Source organism: Lonchura striata, chromosome Z (genome assembly GCF_050655825.1).
Source record: "Lonchura striata isolate lonStrDom1 chromosome Z, ASM5065582v1, whole genome shotgun sequence".
Taxonomy (NCBI): domain Eukaryota; kingdom Metazoa; phylum Chordata; class Aves; order Passeriformes; family Estrildidae; genus Lonchura; species Lonchura striata.
The window spans coordinates 53,122,279-53,149,816 of record NC_140740.1 but is presented as its reverse complement, the minus strand read 5'-3'; the positions used below and the strand labels follow the sequence as shown (position 1 = coordinate 53,149,816).

At 37.7% G+C, this 27,538-nt stretch overlaps 1 protein-coding gene across 1 annotated transcript in view; it reads left to right on the top strand.

The window, feature by feature from the left end:
* Positions 1 to 5,814: 5,814 nt before the first annotated feature.
* HCN1 (hyperpolarization activated cyclic nucleotide gated potassium channel 1) overlaps positions 5,815 to 27,538 on the top strand; it is a 191,712-nt gene continuing 169,988 nt past the window's right edge. The window contains exon 1 of the mRNA XM_021553855.4: positions 5,815 to 6,295. Within this exon, the coding sequence (XP_021409530.1) occupies positions 5,922 to 6,295 (374 nt within the window). The 5' untranslated portion in view covers positions 5,815 to 5,921. The remainder of the gene's footprint in view (positions 6,296 to 27,538) is intronic.

Genomic DNA, 27,538 nt, shown 5'->3' with positions numbered 1-27,538 from the left:
AAGATGAAAAAGATGGTTGAGTTCTGAAAAATCAGGGCCATGGAAAGACAACAGTTTAAAAGGTAGTGTAGGATGTGTCACAGAATCATGCAATTATTTGGTTTGAAAGGGGCCTTAAAGATCAGCTGGTTCTGTCCCAAGGGTAGGATATCTTTCACTGGATCAGGTTGTTCAGAGCCCCATCCAACCTGGCCTTGAGCAATTCCCAGGAGTGGGGCATCCACAGCTTCTCTGGACAATCTGTTCCAATGACTCACCACTCTCAAAGTAAATAATTTCTTCCTAATGTCTAATCTAAACGTACTTTATTCCAGCTTGAAGCCATTTTCCTTCATCATGTCACTACATACTCCTGGAAAAACTCCCTTTCTATCTTTCTTGTAGACTTCCTTTAGGTACTGGAAGGTGGCAATTAGGTCATTCTGTTTAATTCTGATATTCACCCATTATTGAAATATAGATGTTTTAAAAAGCACTTATTTATTTGTCTCTGGAAGTTTCAGAAGGAAGAGATTTTTAAATCACAAGGACCTGTTTTTGTGGATTGATTATGCAATTATGTAGGAACACTGTGCAACAGGAGAAAAAAGTTATTGTTAATGTCAAGTTACACTCCAGATCAATTAATAGTATTTACATTTTTATAGAGACTATATTTTTCTCGTATTGCAGAGAAGGGATACAAGCCTGCAAATACTTGCAGTATAGTATATAGCATTCTGAATAGTAATAGGTGACCTTTCATACCTGTATGCACTAATTTTAGAAATGTTCACAGGATTAGGCATTGAATGAAAAAAATACCATGATTCATAAAAAAATTACTCAAAAATGTCTATATTTTTGTAGTGTCAAATCATAGTTCTTCAAGCCAATACAGTCAAAAGATATTGTTCAGAATATGATTTTAAATAAAATTTATTTGGGGTACATTTGCATTTAAACTAAAAGAAAAAAATATTTTTAACATATCAAAAATTTGAAGTGCCTTATCACAGTCAATTAGTCATTGGAACATTTGTCAGAGAAAGCAATTTCTTAATAATTTCTAAAGCACTTCAGGCACTCAACAATGCAGACGTTAGCAAAGAATAATAAACAATAACACACATACAACAACAACAAAAAAGAAATTAGAATTTATTTTTCACTTTTTACTTTTCTTTTGTGGCAATGATATCTCCATTGGGTTGAATAAAGATCTGGCAGGTTATTAAACAGATAATAAACACTGGCATTAAAATATTTTTCTTCAAAAAAGATAAGGCATTCTAAGCACACAAATATCCTATTAAATTTAGAAAGTGATTTGCATAAATAAAAGACACTTCAAAGAGCTGGTAAAAACCAGTAAGAATATTCTGTGATTTAGTTTTACCTTCTTGTTCCAGAACTGTGCCAGTTTTGAAGAACTGCACTGAGATGCTGCAGTAGGACTTCCAATACTCAGCACAAGGCCAGAACAGAAATCATCAAGATCATATTTACATATTTATCACTACTCACTGGGGACATTCAAACTGTACCACAGAGTTAAAAGAAAAACCCCAAAACAAAAACCAAACAACTCAAGTAACTATATGGACAGCTGCCAGGTAACATTCATGGTTGAAGTTCCAATTGCTTTGATATGTTTTCTTCAAAGGATGATAATGGTTGCAAAAGTAAGATTCTTCCTGCTTCATAAACACTAGCTAATATTAATATAAAATCTATCGGAAAACATTTGTTGCCAATAAGTATGTGTCAGTAATATGCATGGAAAGTAACATAAGTAGGATAGGATCTAATCAAAATTATTTAACTGCAAACTTCAAGCAAACAGGCATGGAAAACAGCACATACTATGAATCTGGATCAATCCTCAATTAAGCTGGCAGACATAGTTATATAACTGTAAATATAACTATTATTTTCCTTCCTTGCTAACCCTGGTTTGCCATTTGACTTGATGGTGACCTTCTGTTGAGAAATAATCTTAAAAATATCTCACAGGTCATGAAAGCTTAACTTGAGAGACACCAGCTTTGTTCTGCAGTCAGGTGCATCTTACTGGGTCACCTCATAGAAGTCATGTTGCTTCTCTGTGCCCCAGTTTCTTCACTGAACAAATACATATGCCTCTGTACACAGGCTGCTGTTTTTTTTTTATTTCTACAGCTGAATTGTTCTGTGTATGTTCAAGTTATATCAAAATGAAAAAATAAAAAGAAAGAGGAGTGTATTTACCACAGGTATAAAAAATTTACTATATTTGGCAGAAGAGAATTAATTTTCTTTATATTAATCTTAGTATACATTAGTATTACAGAGTCATATAAAGCACTGAAACTCATGATGTCATAGTACTTTGATAAAGTACAGAAAGTAATAAAAATAATTTAATACAGACAAGTAAAACAGCTTACTAAATTTTTAGTAGTGATCGATTAATCTAGGACATAGCAGAGATGCAAAATCAATTTTTTGCCCCTTTTGTTCTGCTAGCACTGATTTCTTGGAAATTTCACATACAAATCTTATTTTTCTGTGTATTTCTCCTGATATGGCCAGAAAATCAAAATAAAACTTGACAGAGAACAACCTGTACCTTCAGCTAAAGTGACCTTTCAACTATTTTCATCCCTTGTGCAGTCTTCAGGACTATTCCCACATACCATACTCTGTTATTTCTTCTTATGTGAAACAAAGTTCTCTCATCTAAGCTAACATGGTGGGCCTCAGGAGACTTCAATTTCTGAGCTGAAAACAACATTCAGTTACTTGGAAGAATCCATTCTCCCAAAGAAAAACTACAGATTATGAAAATGCTTTCTCATTCTAATGTATCAGGATTGCTATTAAAAATTGCAAGCTATTGAGCTGTTAAGGTAAATTAGGCCATACTTAGGACAAATATCACTCAGACATATACCAGTAAGTATGCATTTCTTCTATACAGAAAAAAATACAAAAATCTAAAGTTTGATCACAGGAAGCATAAAACATCAAAATCTCATTTTTACCAAGGGACATATGCTGTGCTTGAAAAGTAAGTTAAAATCATATGTTACAAGTAATGCAGGTTATCTTCTTTCTTTACAAACTTTTAAGTTGTAGGGTATTTTGATGGAACAAACCTCTGTCATATCTATATAATGCCACCATGGGAAATAGAACATTTCCAGATTCTTCTGTTGTAAAAAGAGGGGAAGGTAGGCAGGGTTGGTCATTTTGGTAGGTCTACAGTCCATGCTAAGTAAGGATAAATACTGGCAAACATTAAATACAGGTGAAAGCAAGTTTCATGAAAGAAGAAATTGAATGTTCTTGCTGTGCACAATTTTTCTCATCCATAAATGAAGGACAATCACCATTAATCCAGTGCTTATTGCTTCTCCAATTAAAAAAATGTGCATCAGAATCTGCTTACTGCAGCTATAAATGTCTCCATTTCACTGTTCCGATTTACTCCACTATGGGTCTATTTTTGTCCTGTACATGACTAGCTGTTGCACTCCTAGGTTATGCTGGGAGAGACCATTCAGGTCAAGGACTGAATGCAAAAGTCCTGCGGAAAAAGTTATGAAGAAGTAGCAGAAATCCTAAGGTTGCATCATTTCTTCGACTGACATGGCAATTGCTTCTCTGCCCGTGATATGGTATGCTGTCTGAATGTGAGGGAAAGCACTGCGTGAGTTAGACTTTTCACCCTTTGCCTTTCTGGGTTTCTGTCAAATATGATGTGAGTTAATTCTTTAAAAAAGCTTCAAAACAGTATTAGTTCCTCACTTTTTAATTATTGTATAGTGACAGACATTGGATGAGGGAAGAGGTGAACATCATTTGGGGATAAAACACCAAGAGGTTTTTGTCTATCAGCAGCTGTATGTGAGCCATTTGCAGCTGTGCACACACTCTTCACTGTCTTAGGATAAAATCCTACAGAAAAGTGTCACTCCAGGTGGGGAATGTTTATGTATATCAGCCCTCAACCAATCATTCTATGAGCATATTCCTTCCTATCCTGGTTGCTGCCCAGCCTTCAGCAATCCATCCTGGTGCATCTGTATTTGCCATCTTCTTCCACAATAGCATGATGTTAACATTTCCACACTAAAGTCATTAACATCAATGGAACATGGTGTGTTTGACTGCACTAGGCATAAACATTCTGTTAGACCACTTGCTGAAGAAAGCCCTCAGATCCATCCCACTTTGAACTACAACCCCCACAGTGCTACATATTGACACTGTGTAAATGGTTGGGTGCAGATTTGCACGTTTCTCCCTTAGATTTAAGCATCTGTTGTGTAAAGGACAAAGCGTATAAAAATTAATTGGAAAACGCTATTGAAAATACCAGCGCTTGTGAGGCTCTACTAATTCTTTCCTACTCTACTTTTAATGTGCAAAATGAAAAATGTGTCAAGAATAGGTAAAAAACAAACCTATGTCAAAGCTATTCTAAATGGAAGGCCAGGACCTACATGTATATGCTGTAATATGTTTTTGCAGGCAGACATAATGCTAGAAGTCCTCTAATAGTATCTGTAGATATTGATTCTTCATCATTCTGTAACCCAAAAAACCTCACAGCTTTTGGGATAAGTATCAGCATCTTTCATTTTTCAGAGCAGAGACCAAGCTCCTCCTTGCTCATGGTTTGTAAACACCTTATCTTTTGGTCTCTCAGCTCCTACCTCATCCCACAGCTCCCCAGTTACAATCTGCAATCACTAGGACAATGTCTGTAGATATACTGAAGGCAATATATACCCTATTTCCTTTGAGTGTATATAGAGCACTGGAAGCTAGAAATACCCACTGTTTCCTTTCTGTCTGGCAGCTTTTTTGGCTTTTTAGGGGCTTTTAAATTGAAATTTATGTACTTAAATGTCATGTGGAGCAAACTAAATGTGGACTTCAGTTTCCTACTGACATGCAAACAAAGGCCAAATCACCTCTTAGCATAAGTGAAAAGGTTGTCTACGCACTCGGGAGCACCTGCCATTTTACGCCTTTCAGGGAGAAAGGGCATGTGCCCACGGCAGCACAGCCCTCCCGACGGGAACGGCATCCCTGGGTGGTCCAGCCGTGCCCGCAGCATCTCTCACATCGCGTGTCCCGTTTTCAGTCCGCCCAAGGCTGAAGGACAAGGAAGAGCCGCTTGGCGGGAGTGTCTAACCGGACCGATGTGCTTCGTCTGTGAAAGCGAATGCTCCTCCACAGCCGGCCTGCCCTGCTCGCTCACACTCCGATGTCCCTTGTGCCGGACACACACTGTACTCTAAGCAGGACGAGCCCAAAACGCCTTCGCGACTTCCAGCGCCGGCCCTCGACTCCATGACCAGGCAGACCCCCGCCTTTTGCCCTCTCGCAGTCCGCCCGCTCCACGCGGAGCAATAGAGGCTTCCCAAGGGACCGGCGAGCCCGTGGAAACGCCCCACTGCATCACTCCCAGCCGCTGTTTCTCGCTCGAGCTGCACAGGCACGCTACCACCCCACGCCTTGCCCCTTGCTCTGCCCAGGGTGAAGCATCCACCCCCGCGTGTTCCCGAGCTGCCGCGGGGGCGCGGGCCCGGCGCTCGGGGGCCGCGTCCCCGCCCGCGCTGCCCGGCCCGGCGCGGCCCGCAAGGACTCCGGGCTCAATGTCAGGCGGCGCGGGGCCGCCGGCAGGGGGCGGGCGAGGGGCGGCGGCGCCCGCCCTGCGCGGAGCGCGCTCCGAGCCGGCGGCGCTGGTGATGCCGGGCGGCGCGGCGGCGCGAAGCTCAGCCCAGCCCAGCCCAGCCCAGCCCAGCCCGGCCCTGCCCAGCCTTGCCCAGCCCAGCCCAGCCCAGCCCAGCTCCGGGCGGCACAGCCCAGCCGCGCCGCTGAAGGGCACCGGCGGCGGCGAGGCTTCCCCGCGCTCTCCCGCGGCTGGGGTGCGCCCGCCCCGCAGCATGGAGGCTGGGAAGCGCAGCTCCTCCGCCGGCAGCCGGGACGATGGCAGCGCTAACTCCTTCCCAGCCAAGCCGGCGGCCTCGGCGGAGAAAGCCCAGAGCAGCCCCGGCAGCGGCGGCGTGAAGGAGCATGGCAACTCGGTGTGCTTCAAAGTGGACGGCGGCGGGGGCGAGGAGCCCGTGGTGGGCTTCGAGGATGCCGAGGGACCCCGGCGGCAGTACGGCTTCATGCAGCGGCAGTTCACCTCCATGCTGCAGCCGGGGGTCAACAAATTCTCCCTCCGCATGTTCGGCAGCCAGAAGGCGGTGGAAAAGGAGCAGGAAAGGGTTAAAACTGCGGGGTTCTGGATCATCCACCCCTACAGCGACTTCAGGTTAGCGCGGGGCTCACGGCGGGCGGGAGAGGGGTGGCCCCGGCGCCTCGCACCTCTCCCGGCGCAAACTTCGGCGGGCGCCGGAGCGGGCGGTGGGGCCGGGGCTGCCGCGGGCTCGGCCCGGCGCTCTCCAGCGTGCTGCACCCGGGACGGCCCCGCAGGCCCCGCGCCGCCGGGGCGCCGCCCGCAGCCCCCGAGCCGGGATGCTGAGCTCTGGGGCTCTGCAGCCCGCCGTCCCGGTCTGTCTGCGCCGCGGGCCGTCGGACACGACTCCGCTCCGCCGGGATGAGAGCTCGCCCGGGGGGTTACACAGCTGCATCAGCATCAGTAAAATCCCGGCGTCCGCACACGCCTGCCCTTTTCTGAGCACCCGGTGTAAACACTTGTTCCAGGGGTTGCGAGAAGGAAGTGCGTCTCTGTCAGAATTGCAGTAAAATAAGTTTATCCAGGTGATCTGTGGAAAACTGTGTTTTCATAGGTAGACATGTAAATGTGATGGCAAATTGCCATTGCTTTCACAGTAGGATGCATGGATGCAGGACTGGAATATTCATACAGAAAGCAGAGCAGATAAATGCCCAAGAAGTTATAGTTCCCTTTAAAAATACATTTAAAGTGTAAGATTATTTCATTCTCTACTATGCCAGCTGGCTGTATGCCTTTATAAATGTAACACTCTCCGTGATATTTTCTGAGGAACTATCAATGTCGTTAAGCGTATTTAATCAACAGCTTGAATTGAACAACCTGCGTCTATATGGTTAAGTGAATCGCAGCAGAGACTGTGTTTAAAAAAAGAAAATCCAGAATGTTCAATAGTTACATGGATCTTCTAAGAAAGAACTGGGTTAAACAGAACATTCTTTCAGGAAGAAGAGGAGGAAATAGTTTCAAAGTCCAATTTTCTGTGGGACTGTTTGGAATGAGGTGTTTCAAAATGAGCTGTGCTAGCACCTTGCAGCTGAACCTGAGAGCAGTACAGCTACAGGAGTGGAGGAGCATAGCAGTACTCAGTTATGACTTGAAGTCATGCTTCAAATCTCTACTTGTTTTCCTGGTTCCCTGAACTCAATAAACTCAATAAAAAGGATGTACTCATCCTTTTCCTGGGGTACCTGTTCACCCCCTTGTATGTCAGCTCAGCTGCATTAGCAGGTGCATTAAGTGGAGAGAGAGAGCCAAGCGCCTACCCACTCCCTTTCTACCAGCTAGAAAGGAACGTAGCAGGTCACATCTGGTGCTGTGGTAGCATGCATAAGGGATTGGGGGGGTCTGATAGCTTCATCCTTGTCTGTGTGTGTGCATGAGTAACTTTATTCACATGAGGATTCTGTTGAAATTAATGAGGTTATTCTCGCAAATAGTTTTCCTTGTTCTGTTGTAAACTTGGTTTCAGAGTGGGGTGCAGACCCAAACAATATTTTGGGCAATAGGAGCTTATTTGTCATATTTTACAGCATGTAACTTTTTAAGCTGTTCTGTGAAATAGGTGATAAGCATGTTCATTCTGTTTCATTACAGAAATGTCTTCCAATTCTTTGAGTGCGAAGGTTTAGAGATCATAGCATATGTTTCCCATTTTTTTTCAATAGGAGTAAACAACACTGCATCCTGTTCAGCCTGTTGTCTGCATATTCTTAAATTATCTGCTATTTTCAGTTGTTTTTTTTTTTTTTTAAGTTTTTATTTTATTAGAGTAAGTGCTTGGTTTTTAAATAAAGTTCTTTCATTAGTATTGGGATGATGTGGCAGGCTCCCGAACAAATATTTTAGCCCGAGGACTGTTTCAGTGGCAAATATGGGATGTGTGTGTTTTTTCTCCCAAAACAATTATGGCCGTGTAGTGGTACCACTCTTTTTGGGTGGCAGTGCAAAATGCGTGAAAGAGTTGTACTATACAGTATATTGACTTTATTTGGGAATTCCAACAGGACTTTTAAGTGCCATCTAACAGTCACTTTGTACCAGAACAAATTCAGGTATAAGGATGGAGTTGCTTTGATTAATTTTTGCATGTTATTTGTAGTAATGTAATGCTTATGTGTAGACAAGCCTTCAAGCATCCAAAAAGACACAGATATTCCCATGCTGCTGTGTCGATGTTCTTTCCATAAGAGGAAATAACTAAATTTTCTACTAAAATAAGAAGAAAAAAGTAAAAAGCTGAGTATTTTATGGTATCCAATTGAGAAGATGTATTATGCATTTGTAAATGCAGCTCTTATTAGGGTATTTGTGGCAGCTATGAAAAAAGACATCTCAGTAAACTTTACATGTAGACACACCTAGGAAAATACTGGGTTAACCATGTAAAATGTGGGAAAATTTTGGTATAGGCTTCTGCGGACTCTTTTGTTTTCTCCCTAGCTCTGCATGCTTGTATGCATTTCCTGGAATAATTTGATGTTTTTGGTTATATTTCTTGATTCCATTCTCATGTTTTTTTGTAGAAAAAAAGTATATCCACCAAATAGTATTTTATTGTGATGTTTGGAGGAGTGGGCAGTATCTTGGTGCCCTCCTGCCCCTTGTTTTGGTATGAACAGAATGTGGAACCTGTGTCTAAACTCAGTGCTCTGTAAATTGGTTACTTGCAGCCTTGTGGGGCTTGATCTTTAGATGGTCTCCATCTTGCATGTGTTTCAGGGAAGAATTGTCTCTTCTTTGGGCAGATACACCCTTGGAGGATTAAATTCAATAAGTATTACATAATTTTTCCACAAGGGGAATATTTTGATCCTAGTTGTCTTTTCCCAGTCTTCTGAGGTTAATGTGTAATTTGGAAGCTGTTATATAAACACTGCACCTAATGCACATCAAACCCAGCACAAGGCCTCTGTTTATAACTCGCCCACCGTGATTACTGTATCTCTAAAGCTGGACAACGATTCTGTGTAATTGCATGAGTAACAAAAGTGAATTTATTAGTCATAGTTTGCTGAAGTCCTGTGTGTGTTCTGTGAGATACTGAGTGCCTTCAGCTGTCCATTCTGATAGGTGGAAGAATGAGCCTTCACTGGAGAGCTTCATCCAGCCCTGTGGCCTTGCAGCCACTGGATGAGAGCAGGACAAAGCTGACAGGAGATGGGAGCAGCTGCATGGTTCTGCTGCTGCCACATGTGTCGTTTTTTTCATGGAGATTAGTGGGCTTTGGACGACTTTTATTTGTTACGGCCTTCTGGTATTAATGGAAATGTACATGACTGATTTTTAGATGATTAATTACTCCATGTCCTTTGGTATGTAAGGAGTTTCTCTAATGTTCAGAGGGCTGCCTTGCATGTGCCTGGGCTGCTCATCCAGCCCTGTGTCATCTCCCTCCCTCCCTCCCTCCCCACTGAGAAACTCACTCTGTCAAGGAAATCTTGGGTTTATTACCACATTGGCTAGGGCATCTGTAGTCAGCAATCTATAAAGAAAACACAGTTGCTACAGAGTTGCAGAAATAGCAATGTATGAGACAGACTGAGTGGAAATAATGCGTATGTGCGTAAGTGTAGCCTTCACACACTGATGGTTACAGTCAGCTTGATGCTTGGGTTCAGCCTTTGTCTGGAAGTCAGGACAAAAATTTTAACTGGCTTCAAGATGAAGTAAGACTATGATGTGGCATTGTTGGTCAGAGTAGCAGGTAAAGAGGTGCAGTGCAGGCAGTGCTGAAGGTCTTTTTTCCCTCTGTAAATAATACAAAGTATAGACTGATTTGCAATACTAAGAAAAAAAAATTGGCATTTTATCTCTCTGAGTAACTTTCCATTATCCAAGAAATTCAAAGCCTTATTTTAATGATAACAGTAAAGTAAAAGCAGAATTATTTCTAAAACTGGAACAGAAAATTTGAGTGTAGTGAATAGTGAAGGTTTGCCAGATTTTTTTAGCTTGTGTGCCGTTCCAGTTTCAAAATCTTTTTGTATACACATTTAAGGCATCATGTGAATGTTTGAGGTTTAGCATGGAAATCTTTATAAATCACTAAAGGTAATACCTTGTAAGTAATTTAATGCCAGATTTCAAAGGGTTTAATCAGGGCGACAAACAAAATATTTGCATATGTATGTCTGGGTAGTTGCAGAAGAATTGGCTTATTTTGCTGTTAAAAAACATTCTGTTATACTGTGCAGCTTTATGCAACCCATCCATGTTGTCATACAGATGTACAGCTTCAATTTTCAAGGAAGTGTGTGCCCAACTGTAAGTCACAAATGCCATGGTTTAGTGTGCCTCATGTTTTTTTAAATTATAATTTTTTTAAAACATTTGAACTTATATTTGCATTATGAATTGATATTCTTTTTCGTTTTCATCTATCTTTTGGACCTGTCTTTGACCACCAGAAGTCGCCCTAACATGATAGACTGTGCATGTTATATATGCAGCTTACAACCATATTTCTAAATTTCATGCATGCATTGTTTTAAAACTTGCTTTTTAGGATCAGTCTTCACTCTACGTGTTATACCTATCTTAAGTTGTGTCTTAAGAAGCTTAAGATAAGCACTTTGTGCTTCTCTTTTGTCACATGTTTTTAATGTCTCTCTTGAAGCTAATGAGATTTATGTTTTTGTGAGCTCTTACATACTTAGGTTTATATAGAGCAGTAGAGTTGGAAGGTAATGCTATATGCAATGGAGACAAAATGTTGCTAAATGTTCAGTTCTTACATTTGACTAAACATGGAGAACCATTAATATTAAAAAGATTATTAATGGTACTTGGGTTTTATTTGCTGCATTCCAACAATTTTTGCCCTTTGCTTCTGTAAATGACGTAAAAAATAAAATGGCAGAATTGTAGCATTAACCTAATCTTTATAATGTTTGAAAATTCCCTCATAATATCAAGTTTTGTATTGCCTTCATAATAGTTCCCCAGGTAGAATGCAACTCTCATAAAGGCAGGCTGAAGAAAAATACAGTAATGATTCTCAAAAGTATAAATGGATGTTAAAAAGAGGAAAGAAATTACATCAAAGTAATGGAATAAAATTGCAGCAACAAGTATGTAAATTAGATGTTTAGGAAGCAGGACCAAAAATAAGCAACAAAATATTCTATTGGAACTGTTCTGATGCAAAATATAGGCCAGAAATGCATTAGGCTGTTTTTGATCTCAATTTCCTATGAATTTTTTGTACTGAATAATTTTTTATCAGTGGTTATCATGGATTCATCTGTTATGAAGTCTAGTTGACTAAAAATATCTACTGACTTTTCCTTTTGTACCACTGGTAAACAGGGATATGTGAGAGAAAATAGGGTTAGCGAGGTGCATTTCATGCTTTTTGACTCATGAGGGCTGTGTACTTTTGTCTGCTTTGACATTTTCTTCAAGAGCTAAAGCAAGGCAGTGGAGTCCACCCAAAGTTGGTGCAGCAGCCACCTGCCTTCCGGACTGCTAGGGCATGTGGGAAGCCGTATGCCCTTGTTTGTTCGAGCAATGTTTTTAATTTTATTAGTAAGACATCCTTCTGTCTCTGGATATGTAGAATACTAATGCTTAGTTTGAGCTCACTTATATGTTGAACATTTGCCAGTTTTTGTTATGTTCATTCTAGTTCTGGAATAACAGTCTATTGACTGCATCTTCTTTCACGCTCTTGTCGTGTTACTTACTTAAATATTAAATAATGTTTAGGGGAGAGAAGAGCTGAACAAGTGTAACTCAATTCCTCAGTTCTCTGAGTTACTTTTAATTTAACTTGGGACATTTTGAAGATCTTTGGCAGCGTATAGGAATATGCACAAAAGTACATTTTTTTCCTGCAAGATGCTTATTTTACAATGTTCACTTTCTACACAACCTATGTAAAGGCAAGTATGTTCATTATGATTTTGCAATAAGTTTAGAAAGAAACCACAACAAAATAAAATAAATACAAATGTTACAGAATTCCCATGAATAATTCTGTAATATGTGAGTCAAAGATGATGTTTTGGGGATGTTATATGTGAGTCTTTAAAATTTAACCCAGGGTCTTTAAAATTTAACCCAGGACACTCAGTATCATTAGACTTCCTCTTCAGTTTTCTGTGTTTTTGTGTTTTTGCGGTTTTTTTTTTTTTTTTGCTTTGACTGCAGTGAGAAAAAAGTGCTTGATAAATATTATCTATATCCATATCTCTGTATGCACAAATCCAAAATTAGGTCTCATAAGATCATCATCATGCTTGGGCCTGTGGGGAAAATGTACTGACTCTGGTATTCCAATTGATTATTTTAGCAGGTCAACAAATTTTTAAATGTGCACTGCAACTTCATTTGTTAGCACATCAAAATAAGTGATGCTTGTAATTGAGTCAGTAAAAGTTTCTTTTTCATCCTAGGTTTCTCATACTTGGGTATATGAAGGGAACTGTGAGTTGGAACACTGTGTAAAAGCATTGAGTAATATACAAAGGTCTAGATTTATGATTTGATTGTGTGTTTGGTAACTACAACAGCTAATTGAAAGATGCATAGGATTTGATAAGTTACTTTAGATTTCTTTGTGTGTGTTGGAGAGTTTATATAAAGAAGTCAAAATCTGAGTGGCTCAGTTTCTGATTGTTCAGCCTGGAGTAACAGAAATAGAGATAGATGAATTCAGAGGTCACCTAAAAAGTATGAATCTTTAGTGCTGCATTTCTGCCTGCCTATTAAAGATCAGTGGCACTGTAATATTTAATTAAACTTTGTCAGCTTTTCTGAGAGTTTAAACTTGAAGCTATAAGAAGCAAAAACCCTATTTTTAGAGATGTGTGTAGAATATGAAAAATTGAAAAGAAATGTACTTAATTTTATGATAAACAAGAAGTATCCATTCTCATCTTTGCTTTTACTCAACAGCATGAGAACTGCTTTCTATGTCAATATACATTTTTTTTGAGAGAGGAAACTTTTAACCTACTTTGCAATGTTTAATTTTTAACCTGACAGTACAGTTCTTGTTAATTGCTTGAAAGTCCTTTAGCTGTCTATTTCCTGATTCTTTCCCAGAGGCATGTTTTAATTTTAAAAATCATAGTGTATTCAGCTCTAATTATTTGAGAGCTTGTTCTAGACACATAGTAAGGTATGCTAATGACCAAAAACTGTATCAGCTGGAGTCAATGTCAGTACTACCTCAAGGACACTGTCATTTAGCTTCTATAAAATCTCTACTAATATCTTTTAATCTGATGACAGATTCAGGCAAGCTTCATGGTATTTTTCAATCATCTTATTGCCATGTAGTGTGATGCAGCTGGAATAAGTCTGGAATAAACTTATGTTCAGAAAATGTTTATTTAATTACAAAAGAGCTGCATACTGTTTCCATTATGTATTTTTAAAAAACCCAAAACTAACCCCAAAGCCATTTTTATTTTTGCCAGTGAAGTACCCAAAACTTAAGTTACATTATATAGCTAAGAACAGGATTTTATTTTTATGTGATTATCTTCAGTGTTGTTTGTGTGTATATCTTACCTATTTAAGCATGTAATTTAATAGATATTTTGCTACACTATTGGAATTTAGTGTGCTACTGCTACTGTTTCTATCTCTAAAAATGTTAATATTTATTAAAAATTCATATTAAGATACTCTGTTTTCAGCTGAAAAAGCAGAGGTTGATTTATGCCTGCAGTCAAAGCTATGTTGGTTCTAATTTTTTTAAAATCTTTTTTGTGTGAGTTTATTTTTTGAAATTACTTTAAGCGATATATATATATAATTTGGGAAGGTTTTTAAAAGTTTTTAATATTGGGGAGGGTTTAAGTGGTACGACTGTTTTTCATCATATTTTGTCTGAAAATCACTGAACCTTACATTTACATTAAAGTTCCATATAAAGAGTCCCACAGAAATAAATTGTGCCCCCACAGTATCAAATCTTCCAATTCTATACATGTTGTACCCTGCTTGTCTCCAGTTTTTTTTTGTCCTCTTATATCAGTGGCCTAGGGTGTGTAAATATTGATGTTTCCTTAGCTGATTTTGTTGCATCTTACACTAACTTACCAGATCCTCCAAGAAGCATCTCTCTTCATGGCATGACTGCAGCAGTAGACAGTGTGTTGATTAAATGATCTGACCTTAATGCAGATACATGGATTTCATAAATTTAGAGTAATATGTAATGAGACCCCAATAATGGTCTATCCTTTTCTAGGGAAAAGCTGTGGAAAATACAAAGAACTTTTATAAGATACATAGAGTAAGATATATCCAGCTCTACCTTGGAGATGGAATAAAAGCATGGCTGCAGAACCACAGAGATGCAATCAAGCTTTCACACGGTTAGTTAGAGGTTTTCCATCAGGCTCTTAAGTGATTTCTGTCTGGTTGTTCGTTCCAGGAGGGCTTATTATTTAGGTCTGGCAGAGAAATTGCTGTGAAACCTGTAGCATGTGCTACTACTCCCTAAACATCTTATTAATGCCTGGCAGTAGATGCTTGCAAGCCTCTGGATTCCCCAAACACATCCAGAGCTACAGGATCCTTGGGATAGCTGCATATGGGCTTATTTGCACTTGATTTTTCAGGGAAGGTAAGAGCCAGGCTTGTCTGTCACTCTGGTTCACCTTGCCTTTAGTGTCAGAGAAGCCTGGTGGTAACAAAAAGAATTGCTTTTCCAGCTCGGGATTAGTCTGGTAGATTGAAATTTGGAAACAAAGAAGTGAAATAAATCAAGTATATACCTCTAACTTCAGTTGTTAATTGGGTACCTTTCTCTTATACCCATTTTACCAAGTGCTCTTAAGAGCTGTTTTTTAGAGCTGTGTATCCAGTGTTCATGGAAGCTCTTATCTAGATGACTGCCTAAGTACTGAATCCTGCTTTTTCTTTTATTTATATTATTTCTTATGGTCTAATTTTCAGTTAGTGAAATCATGCTATAGGGAATTTGCATTCAAAAGTTCCTAGGAGCACCTAGATGTAGTCCCTGAAAGAGTATTTTTTAGAAACAACTTCCTTTTCCCCCTCATTCTGTCTTTTTGTCCTCCTACATCTCTTTCTGAAGATATAATGCATTCCTTTAAAGAAATGGAAATAATGTACTGATTTTATATTTTTAAAATTTGTTTATTCTGCTGTGTAGTTTTCCATTCTTACTCAGTCTGTTAGCTAGAAGATACTGAGCTGTTAGTTCAAACTAATTCGGTATTTTCACAGCCTCTTGAAGTTTGTAAAATGCTTTGTAGTAATTAAAGAAAAAAAACCTTCATGTATATTTTCCATTTCCCTTGACTCGGACAGGTTAGCATCTTTCTGTTGAGAATTGCAGTGTGATGTGGTTGAACATACTGTTGCCATACACTGTTACACAGGCACTTCGCCGAAATTGTCCCTTCAGCTTGTGTATTGCCAGCATGGGAATTCAAGTCTTGCACACATCTACCACATTAAAGATATAATTATCAGAAGCACAGTTTTGTAATGCAGAGGGAGTGTGGTACCAAGAGTAAGCACTGCCAGATGGTAGGCAATCTATCAGGGCGTTTAAAAAGGGTCAGAATTGAAAATGTCTGAAATCCGATGGCTTATTAAGCAGTAGACGTTGAATGTGTGGGAAAAGTGAGAGATGAGTAACCTAAGCATGAGGTGCCCACATGACCAAACAGACTTTTAATTGCATGCATTCTGCCAGGATTATATGAAATACTTGTTTGTGCTAAATTAAATGTGGTTTTGAAATTTGGAACAGAATATTAAATCCAGTTTTATACTGCTGGGTGTTGAAAAGTTCAGTCGGATTTGTACACGTTCTTATTGTTTATTTATTGAAGTAATGAATTTATTATGATGGTTCATTTCTCTGTAATGGAAAAAGACGTCCAAAAACAATTTTGAGGTTTTTGTGTTGAAAATAATTAAATCCACTATGTAATAATTCTATTATTCCATATATATATTATTTGTATATTTCATATACATATTATTTATCAACACAAATTTTGACTGAATCCAATTAAATGTCTCTGGTTCTACATTTCTATTTAAAGGCATGGACTGTGAGTTTAAAATTCCCTGTTTTAACTTTAAGCTATTCTTTAGTCTTTTTTCCTAAAGTTAGATTTTCTGTAGTCCGCCCATGTGTTGTGCTCTGTTGTTCACAAGCACACAAATTTTCTTTTGTCAGGAGATGATTCTCATTAAATCAGGTTTGAGGAATACTCCGTCAGTATTATACAATCAGTGTTATTCAGCAATTTCTGCCACCATCCCCCTCTTTCCCCAGGACTGTTTGAGCACTGCTTGATGTGACTATGGCTGTTTCTGTAATTTCTAAGCTACAGCCAACTTCTTCATTCTCCACAGGCTAGACCAAATTTATCTTTCTGTGGAATGGATGGGAGAGCTGCAGTGAACTTCCACTCCCACACTTGTTCCTCATAACACGACAGAGTTCAGATTTGCTTCAGGGAAGGAGAGCTAGCTGTGTAGCCTGGGAATGCAGGTACCATGAATCTGCCTAAAATGGTGGCAGATGTTCCTGCTGGGGCTGCTGACTCGTGATTCCGTTAAGTGTCACTGAATAGCAGTTCGTCTACGTTGAATATGCATGCTGATTTTGTGCCACTGGCAAAATGAGCAAATGGGATATGGTATTTAACTTGGTTTCATGTTTCCAGTACAAATTTTTCCATTTCTGGAGCGGCTTTGAAAGTGTCAGTTTTACCCAGTGCTCTGCACAATGTGCAAATCCATAGGATGTTAGATGAAGATCTGAAATGGAAGTCAGGAGCCCATCTATCTTTGAATTTCAGGAGCTAGATACTTGTAAGCATCTGGACTCAATGCCTGAACATCTTTCAGAATTCCAGTCACAAGGAGCCCAAAATGGTAAATCTGATTTTTAAAAAATGTTGCCCATGGGTGTTGTGCATTTTGCAGCACTAGCATGTCAGAATAATGCAAATATGTTTCCGCTTCCATTTTTGCTGTATTATACATTTTGATTTGAAATTTACAGATCAATGCATATTCTAAGATTATGAGGAAAAGCTCTGTTAATTTTTCACTCTCAATTTCTTGGTGTTCTCCATCAATAAATTATTAATATCTATTTGGCAGTTCTAATTATTACACATCTTTAGTTTAAACACATTTGATTAGTTCACAACTCACTGTCCTCCAAAAAATGAAACATAAATATTTGGCTAAATTAGATTTTGTCTTTCTCAGGAATATTGGCTTGTGGCTAAAACCTCTTATGAGATCTCCAAAGTAAAATGTTTTCATTTGCTGAAAGGCAGAAACCTATTTATTATATTTAGGCAACTGCATTTTGAGTGAATATGGATGGAAGATAAGGACAGACATCTGGTGTTTTATTCACCACAGAAAGAGCAGCTCATTTTGTTTTGCTGTGTCAAAACAAGAGTCATCTATCAGTATGGAAATAAAGAGCTTCCTTGGTATTTTTGTGGCTGTATATAGTTCAGGTCATGGGTCCCTGACCAAAGTTTCTTTGAGTGCTTATTTTAGAGCTACTTATCAGTGGCTACAATTATAGGAAACTTTATTTGAGCACAAACACTTCCCCCTGCAACCCCTAACCTGCAGTGGGTGTCTGATGTCAAGACCAGCCCATTGTTAAGGAATACAGACTGTTTTGTTTGAACCTGAAGATGGGAGAAAGAATTTTTGCATGAAGAGACTTCAAAGTCATCTGTCAAAGTCACTCCACCAAAATATAAAGTGGAGAAGCAGATTATTAAATAATTCCCTTTTATATTTTTTCTGATAAATATTTATAGGTGAGGCATATAACAAAGCCTGTAGTTAAGTTTGAATAAATTTTCAAATCCTAATATCTTTAGCAATCTTTAATTTTTCAGTCTGCAAACTGATATGTTATTCTGATTCCTAAAGTGACTTGCTCTCTTACAAAAATGAATAAAGACAGCATGGAGGAAAAATTTTATCTAGTGTATGTATTTTGTATAACAACTCCACTTTAGATGACTCTGTCTCAATGAAGATAGAAAAGAATTTTAAATTAATCTAGGTCTTGGTAAAATGTATCTTGCAGTGGCTCAATAACCATTTAAATGAGTCATTTCATATGACTAATTTAAAAAAAAAAAACACTTACAAAAGTATTTCAAGCAAATAATAATTCAATAAACACTTTTTACACATAGTTTGTAAATTTAATATATACTAGTTTTAGGATCTCTATCATGTGTGTCATTATTGCATATATATATGTGACAAAATGTAATAAACCCTCATGTTTAATTGCAAGCAAGCAATGGAAATTGCCTCCTGTACTGCTGGTAAAGGTGTGCTGGAAGGAGAAAAAGCATCAGTTCATGTAAAGGCGTCTCCTGGTCCTTGATATTGTGGGCTGTCTCCTGTTTTGCAAATCACAGAACTATTCAAATATTAAGTTCACATATGCTGGTTTGGGATTTTTGGAAGGAATTCAATTGTTTCCTTTTTTTAAGAATAACTGAGGTAATCTCATTTAAAAAAAAAAAACCCTCTTTGTTTCCTTATATTGGATTAAACTGCAAAAGGACCATTCAGCAAATGCATTCCATTACACTGACCAATGTTCATATGTTCATAAATGTCAGAGTTGGATTTTACATCCCCAGCAATCTAGTTTGTATTCCAAACCTCCACTCTTGGCTGAGCTGCCTGCAGCATCAGCATATGAGGCTGTGCTCTGCCCAGCTTGTGTGGAGCTTTCTGGAGCTTTAGAGGGTGAGCAGCACGGAAAGTCAAGGGGGGGAGCAGAGGCAGAGCTGACAAGGTCTCAGTTACTTAGGCTGGTAACTGGAGCATCTCTGAGCATAATGTATGCTCTTTCTTCTTTACTTCACTTGCTCTTCTGGGTTTTCCTGTTAGTTTTAAACAACTGAATATCAGGTCTATCTGATCATTGCTCTGTCTAGCTGCATAATGCGCTGATTTGTTCTGGCAATGCAGGCAGAGCGCTATGCTGTCAAAAGGATGGTAACACTGGGATGTGCAGTATGCAAATTGGGAAATCTTGAAGAAATGTTAAAATTAACATTGTATCTGCTTAAATACTCTGGAAGACAAATGGCCAGCATAGAGATATGAATACAGACTGTGTAATTAGAAAAGTGGAGTGCATCCCCCTGTAAAAAAGTGTTAATAAATATACATGGGGAAAGGCATTATCAAGCTTGTGAAAGATTACTCCTTTAATTTCTTACATGTTATGTACACTGTATTTTCAATTAGTTGATACTTTAGATAAATATATATTAGTTCAGTTAATAAAATTATTAAAATAACAATTCCATAATCTTGCAACTTTTAGTGTGTTTGAGTGCATACCTAATATCTGCTTAGGAATTATAATTGTTCAGCATGGATGTTTAAATTGCAGAATAATTTTCTTCCTCTGCTGGAGAGGATTTGAACCTGTGCATTGACTTTGCATAGCACTTCTGGTATATACACTTCCAATGACAATATCAGCTTTCATATTTGTTTTGCTTTGGTGGAATGAGGAGTTGAGAATGCCTCTCCTGTCTCATCATTGCCTTCCTTGGAAAAAAGATTTTGTTCCTGGTCTAGTGTATATTTGTTTAGGGAGAGAGAACATGTCAGCAGCATACCTCACTTCAGGAGGCACCGTATGGCTTGGGGAAAGTGAACTCCCTGAGGTGTGGGAGATCTGAGCTCAGCTGCCTACAGATGGATGAGGAAATCCATGGATGTTCTCAGGTGTTGATGAAAGCTCTAGGTATTCAGTTGTTTTTTTGAAAGAAGGATGCATGTAACATGACCGTAATTACTTACCATATTGCTTTGCCATGAATCTGATCTTTCACCTTCCTTTGCTTCTCTAAAAATTGTCTGAAACATATTTGAATATTTTTCATCAAGGATAAGTTAATGAAATGATAATATAAATTTGATTTGACCACGGAGTTATCATTTTATGGTGTTATTTTCAGAACAAACAAGTTATTATTATATTTTTAACAGATATAAATTAGATTTATTACCATTTAATGCAAATTATTTACTGCAGTGTGATATTCATGGATTATAATAAAAGAACTTACTGATTCTTAAGTGTTCTGTCATTGCTTTTAAAAGCTTGAAATTTCAGTACTTATTTTTATATTTGAGGAAACATAGGCTTTGTAGCCAAAAGTCAGCTATAAATAGTTGTAAAAGGGAGTAATAATTAAACTAATATATACACACATACACACACATATACATATACATATACATATATATATATATATATATATGAAATCTTGATTACCCAGTCTTGTGTTAGAATCTTGCACATCTATGTAGATACATAAAATAACTCTAAATATTCAATCATGTATATTTGTTTTCATTTATGATGTGGGAGTACATCAGCTTGTTTCATGTCTATCTATAGTTTTTTCACACTTTTTCATGTCTCTAATTTTTGCCTTCATGAAATTTGAATACTGGCTCTTTTTTTCCCTTTGGTTTGAAAATAGTGCCCATTCTTGCCTTCAATGCACTTTTTCAGGAAATGATACACCAAGTCCTACTTTGAAGCTGCTCTTCCAAATGTACTGTATCATTTTACAGCTACACAAAATGCCAGTTTTACCTCTGATTACCAGAATAAAATTGTTATATATGTATATATTTCAGATCTAAGTTGATGGTCCTAAGTTGGTGGTTTTTTGTTTTGTTGGGGTTTTTTTGTTTGTTTTGGTTTTTTAATTAGAGGAATTTTTGTAATTTTTGTGTCCCACCTCCTTTGGTGGTCATGGCCAGTCTCCTCACCAAACTCTATGCCTGAGATCTATCAATAGCTACTGAATGACGTCTTCCCTATCTCTTTCTCTGAAGTAGAGAAAATAGAATTTTCCCTATCAGCAGAAACTTAAAGATTATACTTGATTATCATATATACGTGATAATTGAGAGATTGAATTGGTTAAAGAAGAATCTGTTAAAGGAAAATATTAGTTGATACTGATTGGCTTTCTAATTTTTGGAAGGGCATTAGGAAGTTACCTTCCTTTTCTTGATTCTTTGTTGAGAAGAATTACAGAAGGTTTCTTCCAATTTAAGCCTCTGAATTTTTAGTATGGAGGCATCCTAAATGTCATGTTTCTAAATGGCACTCTTAAAATTACTGTCACTACAAAATTCTTAATTAATGCAAGTGTTCCAACATGAGATACAAGATTATTTTGCAGCTGAAATATTTTTAGATCTGTCTCTTTCATACTTTTTTTCATGCCTTCAAAGTGGTCATTTCTAATTTGAGAATGTGAATGCATATTTTACAGTGATCCACTACAGAAAATAGGTGACACTTAGATAACCAGTAAGTGGCACTTTTCAGTTGGTTTAAGGGCTGATAATATCAAACTGAAACAAATCAGTTACAGCCCCTGCACAAATGTTGCCTAATTCCAAGAGCAGTGGCCTAATAGCTTGTGTGAGAGGGTGGATTGCAGGAAGCTGTGGTGCTTGTGCTGTGACATGTGTTGACACAGAAGCAATCTTGATGATGTGATATGTATCCTTTCGATCAGATAAGCAAAGACAGAATCAACACTTGCTATGAAAAAATGTACTTGTGAGCCCTGACTCTTCATCAGCACCTTTTTCTGGTCTGGGAGCTATCTGGACAGGAGCAGTACCCCCATTTTTTTAATGAAGAGTGGGGCTGAAGAATTTTAGAATAATAGAATGGCCGGGCTTGGAAGGGACTTTAAAACTTAGGTTGTTTCAACCACCCTGCCATGGGTGGGGATGCAACCTACTAGATCAAGATGCTCAGAAAGAAGTTGTGTAAAAACGAGGGAGAGCAAAAGCATTATCAGAGCTCACTGTTCCTGACCAAAGTTATGTGGAAGTCAGGCTTTAATTCTTTCTACTGTAGTTTAATAAATTTCTGTGGAGGAAAAGCAACTGCAAATACCAGTGGTAGTTAAGCAGTAGGGGATTATTGACTAAAAACTAACAGTATAATTTTAAAATAATATAGAAATTTCTCTATGTCATTTCTGTCGTCTCCTGTTGAATGCAGTAAGTGCAGTTATTTTTTCTTATTGTACCTTTATTTCTCAGAAGTCAGACACTGGATTTGTTATTGCATATAAAATACTATGGAAACTTCAGATGGAAGCTATTGAATGCATAGCAAGAACCAAATTATCTTTTGATGAAATCTCCACTGGTTAAATATTGATAAAAAATACAATGAAAAGGTACATACATACATACATTATATAAAAATAAATAAATAAAAGTGGAAATTAACTAGTTTTGTAGTATCCTTCCATGATCAGTACTGTGATTTTGTTTTCTAGTATTCAAAGCACTCAAGCTTTAAACCTAGCCAAACTATGTAACCAAAGACTTTTCAAAGTAGTAAATTGCTGTTCATTGGCTTCACTGGGCTGTGATCAGCTCCCCTGAGAGCTGCATTTATCTAATCATCTGCCTTGTGCATAGAATCACAACTGAGCAACAAATTGCAGATTGCCACTGCTAAGTGGGTTTAAAGAGATAAAAATAATGAAATCTTTTTGAAATTGTGGAAGTTTTTAATTTTAGATACACTCTGTGGTTATATAGAAAAGAAGACTTAGTATCACTGAACTTCAGTAGTATCTTTTTGAGGTAGGAAATTGTATCAACATTAAAAAAAACAAACAAACAAACAAAAAAAAAAAACCAGCAAGGGACATGCATTGGCTCTCTTAAGTATATATGGCTAGCCTTGAAGTAATGGAATCCAGTATTGTTCTGAAATCAAATTAAGATTTCTGGTGGTCTGAAAACTTTCTTATTAGGTTATGTTTTTAATTGCTTTTAGTCTCCATCAGAATGAAGCCATTTAGCTGGAAGATTCCCAAGTCTAGCACTGCTTGTATTTCAACCAGGGAAACACAGTTTTCAGAACATCAGCCTCTGCCTCATCCCAGACTGACCAGTCTCAGACAGGTAGAGAAAGTCTTTCTGCTGCTGCTCTAGCAGGTTATTTTGCTAAGTCAATGAATGTTCATTAAGCTAGTGGTATGAATTAAAAAAGAATAGCAAATGCTGATGAAATTTTCACCTGAGAAAGTGTCACTTAGTCATATTTCTGCTCTTCAGCATCACCACTGGGTGTATAGGACACACTTAGAATTCTACTATAGTGCGTGCTTTGCAATCAAGAGAGGTGAGCCACAAAAGAGATTTTATTTCAGCCTTGCAGCATTTCCTTGCTTGTATTTACTTAATATAAGCTTCAAGTTGTCAAGGTGGAAAAAAAGTAGCCTAAAAAATCTAAATTGATAATTTCAGGAGAACAGTTTATTCTTTAAAAGCAAACCAAAATACTAACCCCAGAGTTTTGTCTTCCTAAAGCTTTGCAAAATGAGTTACATGCAGATGAGGAAAGCTTTATCCATGCAGAAGGATGACACAGCTGTAGAGGTGACCTGTTTGCTCCTGCAAAACAGGCCATCACAAAATAATGGCACTCCACTAGTAATTTTAGTGCCTTTGTATTATGGTCACAGAGATAGAATACAGTAAATTCTAAGTTTGGAAATATTAAAACGAAAAGAAATTGCTGCTGACCCAAAATCACTGAAGCAATCAAGTATGGATTTGCAACATTTAAACAGTTTGCTCTATGGAGAATGTTGAATGCTGTATTTCTTGCTAAAATAAAATGAATTTATTATTTTATTTGTATGCCTTTTTCCCAGAGAAGCTTGTTTTCTTCTTGATGTGCGTATTTGTAAGAGAGAAACAGATGGGCAGAATGAAAATGGATAACTGGGCGGAAGAGGATACCCTCATTTTAAGGTTGTAAAAAAAAAAGTGGTGATTTTTCAGAAAGTTTTCAGGCACAGACACCTGTGCAATCATTAAAAGAATTGGGTCCTCTGAAGAAAACACTCCTATCTTCATTCTCCTGTTCTTCAACACATACCAGTAATTATCTGTGTTTTGCAGATGTTTTCAGGCATCTAGCTTTGTTACCTCTTAGGAGAATAATAGAGTTGCACAACCAGAGGAAAATAACATGTCCTTTGAGAATGAAATGCTAATATGAATAATACCAAGTTTAGTGTTCACTAACTTGAAATTTAAAATTACTGTTGTTTCTGCTAAAATTGTTCTGTTTTTATAGGACATTGATTTCTCTGTTAGGTGAACCAGTGATCTATGAAAGCAAAGGAAATAAAGCTGTGTTTGAGGGTGAGATTAAAAAAAACCAAACCAGAACCAAACAAAGCAAAAAGGAAAGTCAGTGTTCATTTCACTGAGCCTCTGGTAGTTAATCATAACTTTTAGCTAAAGAAGAATCAAGTTTTCTAGGAAAGCATGTGAAATTTTTTTACTGGTCTTGATTCTCTGAATCTGTATAGTGAAATCGTGTTGCATCTGAGATCGGAAAATCTAGTCAGTGATGCATTAGGTTTTGCTTCAGAGGTACTTTACAAGCAATCTGAGCTAGTATCTTTTCCAATGGCCTTCCAGTTTGTAATGTGGATGAGTATTTATTTTCAGTGTTTAGACTGAATTTCCTGAAGTTTTAGTGATATGATTTACTCCTTTTTAATAAAAGATCAGAATTTTTACAGTCTTTCTTGAAACTAAGAAAATGTAAACTTAAGCAAAGGCCTGACTGCCCTGCAGCATCTATTCACACCACTCAGTGCCTGAGAGACTCTGCTAGCTCTGCTGTGCAGTTTGTGAGGCCACTGGCAACTTCTGCTGGTGCAGTCTGGGTGTGCCGTAAGGATAATCTCAAACTACGCTGATTCAAGGAAATTGGGACTCTGTTGTTGATGGGCAGAAAAAGGAAATAATAAGGCAAGCAAATATGAATTTGTATGCACAGCAAATTATGCAGCTAATTAATTCAGAAATGAAATTTCTTTCCTTAAGATTCAGTTTTCTCTGGGTTTGAGATATAAGTTGGAAAATAAAATGCCTGTTAAAATTCATAGCATCTTATGTTATTAAGCTTAATACAAACAGTGATTAATTAATGCTAAGTAACTCTTTCTCACTGCTTGGATAGGCACTCATTTTGAGCAGGCTGTTCATCCTATCCGGGACAGCCTGTGGCAGTGAAGAAAACACCAACACTGCAGCACCGTATTCCAGAGTTGAAAAAACACTGCTGTTACTGTAATTTAAAATATATAGTAATTTAAAATATATAGTAAATAAATTATGAGTGAAAAGAAGCCCATGAATCCACTTTGAGGATTCCATTGTAGTATTTAGTATGTTGGAGTTTTAAAAAAATATTTCTCCATAAAATAGTTTTTGTTAAATTTTGAAAAAATGTGCCTCAGGATTGGGGTTTATATTTAATACTTGAAGGCTTTTTTTTTTTTTTTTTTTTTTTTGCCTACAGGTATTATGCCTCTGAGACATTTAGAAGCATTTAAAAAGCTTCAGGAATAGTTCAGTGCAGTGCAGTGATGCCCTCTGCACCCTCTGTTAATGGCATCTGGTAGTAGCATCACTGAGTTAGCTTCAGCTAATAAGAGCAATAAGCTCTTTGCTGTGGGGCTAAGATCAGTTCTTGCTTCGCGTTTTGTGTTTTGGAAGATCTAATTACCCTAAAACTCCTGGTTTTTTTCCTGATTCTCAAAAATTTTGAGTCATAAGCCTACCTCTTCTATGCTCTTCATCAATATTTTATAATAACTTTCATAAATATGGAGCTCTTGAGATTGTAAATTGTAGATTCATAACCATCCTCACTGGGGTAGGGGAAGTATGGAAAAAAATCCTAAAAGTAGTTTGAAACAAAGGGCTATCTCAGAGTGCCAATGGCAGCTCTTTGCACTGTGTTGTGAGGCTTTACAGCTTCCTCTTTTTTACATTAATAATAGGATGTTCTCAACCATAGGCAAGGAAGTCATTGTATTGCTTTTTCTGCACAGGTCATGGAAGGGCAATACAGGCAGTTGTACCTAGTTTTTCTCACCTGGAATAAAATAAAACATGGCCAACCGAATAGCATTTGGAAACATTTTCCTAAAAGAAAATGTCTGAGTCATTTCTAAATGAAATATAATAAAGATTTTTCTTCTTAACTAATCAGCTTATATTGTATTGTGGGCTAAAACACAAAAATCCTTAGCAGCCAATATTATTGTAGCCCTGATGCTACCACTTTTGCTGACATTCAGCATCAGGAACACCAGTGAGTTTTGCATAATCACAATACATGGTGATCCTTTAAAGTGCGGATTACCGTAGGTTAAAAACACCTGGTCCTGTATTATCTCCTGAGCTAGCTGGGTGGCTGGTTGTTTGGCTTTGGTTTGCCTTTGTTTGCATAACTGTGCTAGAGAAATGTAAAGGTCAAATTAAGTTAGCAATGCTTTGCTTAGTATTGAGCTACAGATACAAGGACACCTCTTGTAATTATTTCCTATTTGTTTTCTGCTAGTTTTAAGGATTCCTCAAGATGTTTATTCTCCCAGAGAATAATATTTCACTTTTGTGAAATACTTTGATTGATAGCATTTTAGAAGTCTTCGTGGTAATTTTACTTGTAGATCACAGTGGCAGTGATGTATTGAATTTAGTGGTTCTTTGTGATAATTCCAGATTACTGAAAAGGAATTCCAGATTACTGGAAAGGAATCTAGGAAAAGTATTACAGGAATTAAAAAGGACAGGAGAAATTGGGAAATTTTTGCCAGATATGGTGAATACTATCATATGCTGAACAAAAATACATACATCCTGAATTAAACTGAACATTTTTAGCAGTTACTGTTCACATTTACTGCAAGACTGAAAATGTGTAAAACACAAATCACATTGTAGTACAAAGGGAATAATTTTTATAGTCTGTTTTGTAGAATTTCTGAGAACCAATTAGAGGTACATTGCCAACTGCTCTCTTATCTCAAATGATAATTTAATCTCTCCAGGTGTCTCATAGAATAAAATATTTTGAAACTGGGAATTCTCATGCTATTCTCAATCCTATGCTGCTTTTCCTTTATTATGTTTTACAGTTACAGATAATAATTGATATTCTCTGATGAGTATTGTGTAAATTTAGGAGTATTTGCTTCCAAGGTAGACATGAAAAAAAGGGAATTTATAAAAGCTAGATTTTTGTGATTGTTCAGCCTGGAGAAAGAAAGGTTTCAGTGTGACTTAAGTATGTCCTTTTAGTACCTGAAGGGTGCTTACAAGAAAGATGGATAGAGACTATTTTCAAGGGCATGTAGTGACAGGACGAGGTGGAATGGCTTCAGGTTTATTAGTTTTAGATTAGATATTACAAAAAGATTTTTA